Source organism: Chrysochloris asiatica, unplaced genomic scaffold (assembly GCF_000296735.1).
Source record: "Chrysochloris asiatica unplaced genomic scaffold, ChrAsi1.0 scaffold00066, whole genome shotgun sequence".
Classification (NCBI taxonomy): Eukaryota; Metazoa; Chordata; class Mammalia; order Afrosoricida; family Chrysochloridae; genus Chrysochloris; species Chrysochloris asiatica.
In genome coordinates, this window is record NW_006408584.1 from 630,851 (window position 1) to 637,601 (window position 6,751).

Genomic DNA, 6,751 nt, shown 5'->3' on the forward strand with positions numbered 1-6,751 from the left:
ACTTGCAGATAATACCCACTTGACCTGGCTTCAATGACTGGATGATCAGAGTTCAACTAGAAGAAGAAAAAAAGAGTAATCTGATACAATTTGATGGACTTGACCTACACCTATGGATGCAGTAGCTCAAAAGAGGGAACAAATCTTTACAGCAAGGATCATTCCCACCCCCTCCATACACAGAGTAGAGAGGGATGGGCAACTTGGACATTGGCTAACCAAAATGGGGGGCCTTCAAAAGCAAGAAGTGACTGGTTTACCAGCTTTCAAGATGGACTAGATCCATAGTGCGTGGAGGAAGGCAGAAGCTCCATTGAGTAGTATCCAATCTGTCTGGGTGGGACTGATGAAAGGAGATAGCACTCATGTGGCACAATAATGAATAACTGCTATCAGGACTGACTGTGAGGGTTGCACATGTACAGGTAGACATTTTGTAGCAAAAGACGGGGAATGGTTGACTTTGCAATCCAGGAGTGGAGGTCCTTGGGACCATCAAGGGAGAAGAGCAGAGTGCAGGACCCTACCCAGAGAAACAGTGACGTCAGAGATGCAGGCAGAGATGATGATGTGGAGAGATGGAGCGGGTGGGGACTCTAGACCCAGAGACAGAGAAGAGTTGTGTGCTGATGACTAGGGGACAGGCTTGCAGTGTATACCCTTTGACTGGTTGATGATACATGGAGGGGATTGTATCCATGGTAATGAAATGATATACGATAGGATGAATGTACAGCTAATATTCTCCTATATAAATGATCACATAATTCACAATAAAAATATTTTTTTAAAAAAAAGTGACAATGGGTAGTCTTCATCTCTTGTGTACTCTGGATATGTTATCAGGAGGGATCAATTCCTGGAGGAGGACATCATGTTTGGCAAAGTGAGAAAGAAGTTGATCCTCAACAAAATAACTGCAACACGGGCTCAAACATAACAATTGTGAGGATGATATAGATGTGGCAGTGTTTCATTATGTTGTACATAGGGTCACTATGAGTCAGAACTGACTTGATGGCACATAACAGCAACAATAAATTTTTCTTAAAAGACCCCTTATTTCATAGCAATGTGGGGACTAGGCAGTTTCTCTTTTCAATATAAATTACACCTCCCCAAATTTCCTTTTTCTCTGCTATTCATAGAGTTTTCAGTGACCCTATGTACAACAAAATGAAACACTGCCACATCTACATCATCCTTACTTTATAAGGGCCAGTAATTCCTGAATGGCAACAATTTAACATTGGTACTAAACACTATATTTTGTGCTACAACATTGAAAACTATATTGTAAGTTCTTCAGTCAATTTACTTAAAAAATATGGAAAGGTATGGTTTGGCCAGCCATTTTTCAGTATTTTTCAATGAAGTGATAAGGATCTCTTGCAGTATATTTATTTGTCCATTATGCTAGCTATAGAGTACATATGACATTAAGTGCTAGAAATATGTGTAGTTCAAAATGAAATGCATTGTAAATGTAAAAGAGAACCACAGCTCAAAGAATTTGATATGAAATAAAGCGTGTAAAATATCTCATTAATTATTGTCATCTTAAACAAATGTTTCAGTAACATTTGTTGGGCCCTTTTGGTTATATAAATACACTATTACTTTTATCTATCTCCTTTAAGTTTTTAAAATATGACTGATGTAAAATTGCACAAATGGTCCTCATTTGTGGATCATATTATATTCCTATCAGACAAAGACGAACTACATAGTTGCTACTTCCCCGTGTCATTTGCCCGGGATTGCAGAGAATGGACATTAGTATTGGCTGCAATGTCCCTCCAAGTCCAATTGGATTTTTGTTTTGTTTTACAGAATAGGCCTGTTTTCATCTAGAGTGTAGTCCAGAGAACTGCGTGCTTTACTTGGTCTAGTTTCCTAAGTGGTTTCAGTTTCAAAGGATAGTGAATTAACAGAAGAAAATAAGTAATTGTATCTTGAGTCACTTCCAAGGACCCCGGGGGGTACAGTGTTAAAGAGTCTGGTTGCTAACCAAGACACTGCTCTTTGGGAGAAAGATGTGGAAACCCTCTGCACAGTTCTACTCTGTCCTGTATCGTCAATATATGTCAGAATCAACTCAGTAACAGTGGGCTTCATTCGTTGGATTTGAACCACTTTCTATGCCTTTTATCAAAATTACCATTCAATTGACAATTCAACAGGAGATTAATCTGTATGATCTAGATCCCATTTGTTGCAGAACATTTGCGACTTCAAACTCCAAGTCCATAGGTGTCACATTCTCATCAGAATTTTTTTCTCTCAAGAGTATAATAGGATATGGCAGGTGACTTGGGTACCTGGTCACTGATGAGCAGTTTCTATTTGTCGTTGAAGTTTCCATCATCAGATGTGAGAGATAATTCCGAAATTTATATCTAATTGGCATCAGCATTACTTTATGTATTTATGCTGTTGTTCCCTCCTGGAACATTTAATCATATTGAAAGGATCTGAAAGGAAAGTCAGTTTATATCACTACTGCTGAGATTTTGGGGTCAAATTAGCAAGCAGATCCATTAGATAAAAACAAGTTTTGGCATAATATGATAGCCATTTAGCTTTACAGGATATGAGGCAAGACTTAAATCAAGAACAGAATCTCTACCTCATCAGAAGACATGGGAGCTTCTTTGTCCTTTGGGCATGTGGCTGCTAAAGACAAAAGTGTTGACACAAAGAAACCACAGCCTTTATTTCCCACTACATTTGTACACCATCAAGTAAGGTGGAATAGCCATCTGCATGCTAATGCAGAGCTTCCCCAATGCAGGTGTTGTAAATAATGACCCACTCTCCCTATTTAGCTCAATTGTGCTGTTTCCAAAGAAACCATGTTATAGGTGGTGGTGGTGGGTGTGTGCCATGGAGTCGATTGCAACTCATAGCGACCCTGTACAGGGTTTCTGAGGCTATAAATCTTTACGAGAGCAGAATGCCTCATCTTTTTCCCATGGAACAGCTGGTAGTTTTGAACTGCTGAACTTGTGGTTCGCAGCCCAATTCGTAACCACTACGCTACCAGAGCTCCTTATGCTATAGGAATAAGAAGTAATTAACAACAGTCTTATAATAGCCAATGCCTGTTGTTGTTGTTAAGTGCTGTCAAATCAGTTTCAACTCATAGTGACCCTGCATAGAGTTTCCAAGAAGCAGTTGGTGGATATGAACTGCTGACTTTGTGGTTCACAGTCCAGTGCTGATCCTACAGCACCAATATTAACATTTTATTCACAGTTACCTGTGTATAAAACACAGATACGTTCATTAATTGGATTGTTTCTGATATAGATGAGCAGTTGTGGTCTAAAAACAATGAGGTCTCCAGAATAGATAGTTTAAAAGTAGTCCATGCATTCTATTTTACTAAAAGCATCAGCTAATATTAGCATTTTCATTATTAATTCTTCATTTGTTTGAACTAATAAATCAACATCTAAATTGTAAAAACACATTCAGAAGTTTATATTTTAACCAATTTTGAAATGCGATTTTTTTTTTAGCACATAAGTTGATTAAGTCAAAAGCTTGAGTTATACTTCAACGTTCAGTTGATTGACCTACCTGGGTGACTTACATTTATTTGCCTTCTGGAATGCAAACACAATCATGAGTTATTAAATTATGATGATAGTATTCAGTCTTTACAAATAAATAGTATAATCCCTAGTTGGTCATTTGCTTTCAAGATATAGAAAATATAAATTAGCCAAATATAAATTAGCCTTAAAATTTCCATGGAAATAAAAAAACCACCAGAGTAAATTAAGACACTTATTAACGAGTACTGGAAAATCAATTTTTAAATATTGAAAAATTGTACAGTAATCACATATAATTTGGATCATCAACTTTTATTTAAGAATTTCTTTCTCAGTACTCAATCTGTTTATACATTTTATTATTGAAGGATTTCCCAATAATTATACTTTTTGGTTTTTCAGCTGGAGTAACCTCTCTTTCATATTTCCTGAAATACCGTTTTACATATTATAGCATCAACTTAGATAATATTCTTATTATTAGAATCATTATAGTTTATATTTTTCACTTTCATATTTTGTAATATAGAGTTAATTGTCCATTTATGTTCACAATGCCATTAAATAACTTTTCAAGAGTTTGAGCCAATTAATTACTGTATTTTTTATGTTACTATTAAAAATTGCTCTCATGAAAAGAGATATCACTGTAATAATGTTAGAATTGCTGTTTTAAACCTTCAACTTTAGAAACAAAAATGTTTATTTAACTCTTACATAGATATTTATGCTATATTCTAAACAAATCCTTTAAATTAGTCATTAATTAATTTAATTACATATTATAAAGTACAAGATTCTTTTATCATAAGCATATCTCATTTATCGTTTTATTGATCATTTACTGTAAAATTATGATTTGTTTTTCATTTACATACACACAAAATTCTTTTTAATTAGCAATATTCAGTAGAAAAGTAGCAAAACCTTTTAGGAGTGTATAATCATAATATTAAAGGAGCTCTGGTAGCGTAGTGGTTACGAATCGGGCTGCGAACCTCAAGGTCTGCAGTTCAAAACTTCCAGCTGCTCCGCGGAAGAAAGCGGAGGCTTTCTGCTCCCGTAAAGATTTACAGCCTTGGAAACCCTGTTCAGGGTCACTATGGGTTGGAACCAACTCGACGGCACTTAGCAAATCATAATATTAAAGACATTAAATTTTACTTTAAAACATGAAATAAAGGTATTACAAAATTTAGTAATGATTTTAACAAAACCAATGTACCTATCTATATATAAGTTTAAATATGGAATATCTTATAGATTTTCTAAAAGGGTTATTATATAATGGAGAAATCGCATAAAATGAGAATTAAAAAATAAAGAAATAAAGAAGCAGTGTTGTTGAACTAGACTGTATTTTCCAAAGAAGTAACAAACATTTATCAATCAACCATTAAAACTTTTCCTCTATGAGAAATAAAAAGTGAGTCAATGATTCTGGTCTTTTTCTCCCTTTGAAATCACAGTCAGACTCATAATATAAAAATGAAATAAACAAGTGTATGAACTTATATGACACAGTATCCCAATATATATTTTCTGATTCTTTTAATTTAGACGTTCAAGAGTTATGTGGGCAATGTCAGAATTTTTAGTTTTCCATATAAATATATCATTTGTGTTTCATATTTATTAATAGACACATCCATATAGTGAATAAAACTTTACTGAAAAAAAGCAATCCATATTTATATGCTTCAATTTTCTTTTCATTATGTTAATGTATGAACACTTCATGATACAGTTTAAATTGTGATTCTGATATGCCTGTTAGACATACTCCATTGCGTTGCTAAAGGGTGTTCTGACATTTTTCTTGTGACAGGATGATGAGGTAAGGGAAAGTCGATTCAGCTTCACAGCCTATGGAATGGGGCCATGTCTGCAAGCAAAAGATGGTATGACCTCAAAGGGCCCAAACCATCCTGTCCAGGTAATGCCGAAAAGTCCAGATGAAATGAGAAAGGTCTTTATCGACCGGGCCAAGAAGATAGACACTATATCCAGAGCCTGCTTCCCATTAGCCTTTCTGATTTTCAATATTTTCTACTGGGTTATTTATAAAATTCTTAGGCATGAAGATATTCATCAACAACAAGATTAAGTCTCTGGAGGCATGCAAGGAAGCTCAAATGATCAATTCTGAAGAAAGTGTATTTGCTGTTGTACGTGTATGCGTGTATGTGTGTGTGTGTGCGTGATGTAAAAGTGACCATTGTATTAAACCAGCATAAAGATGAGTTGTATTTTGATTTGCTATGCAAAGTAACAAGAGGATTTAAGATTCTTTTAATGGATACAAAATATATATTATCAGAATTCTACATCTGTTTTTTCCACAGTAAATTGCATAAATGGAAGCTTTGCTGCCAATGTGTTTGTATGTTATGTAATATCATATAATGATAGTAGATGTGAAAACTACTTTGGAATTCTTTGATTTCTAATTCAATGATTTTAAAAGTTATAAAGCAAAATTGGCACAATAAAGATTATAAACAACAAAGGAAACCATGTTGAAAATAGTAAAAATCTATATGGTAGTGACAGTGGTGATGTGCCTTGGAGTTGGTTCCTTCTCTTGGCACAGACCTGGTACAGGGATTTCCCGATGCTGTAAATCTCTACGGGATCAGAAAGCCTCATCTTTCACTTGAGAGCCAGTAGTAGTTTCTGACTGCTGACCTTGAGGTTAGCTGCCGGACTAGTAACCATTACGCTACCAGAGCTCCTTAAAAATCTATATAGGTTCAAACAAAAACATTTTCTGATACTAGAGTTATAACATAGGAAAATAATCAGTCTATTCAGTGGAAAATTCATTTAACATTAATGAAGATCTATCAATACATTGTTATCATTGAATCAACATATAATAAAAATTCAGTTAGAAGATTAAAAGAAACTATTTAGTATATTAAGAAAATTTAAGCAACTTAAGAGACATTATACACAAAATCCAGTTTTTGTACATTTTATATTTCAGTGAATGATGGTAGAAATACTGAAAATAATCGGTTTGCTTCTAAATAGTGTTATAACTGTGTATTTCTAATTATTGACAAACACTGAAAAATTCACGCTAGCATGTTTATTTTTGTTAGAGTGTTAATAGAAACTTAATTATCTGTATGTGATTATGTTTAATCTTTGAAAATAACTGAACAAGTGTGTACGACTTTTAT

General features: G+C 34.4%; 1 protein-coding gene across 2 annotated transcripts in view; it reads left to right on the plus strand.

The window, feature by feature from the left end:
• GLRA3 (glycine receptor, alpha 3) overlaps nucleotides 1–6,056 on the plus strand; it is a 391,926-nt gene extending 385,870 nt beyond the window's left edge. For both annotated transcript variants that reach the window (XM_006864510.1, XM_006864509.1), the window contains one exon: nucleotides 5,392–6,056. In XM_006864510.1, the coding sequence (XP_006864572.1) occupies nucleotides 5,392–5,670 (279 nt within the window). In that variant the 3' untranslated portion in view covers nucleotides 5,671–6,056. The remainder of the gene's footprint in view (nucleotides 1–5,391) is intronic.
• Nucleotides 6,057–6,751: the final 695 nt, after the last annotated feature.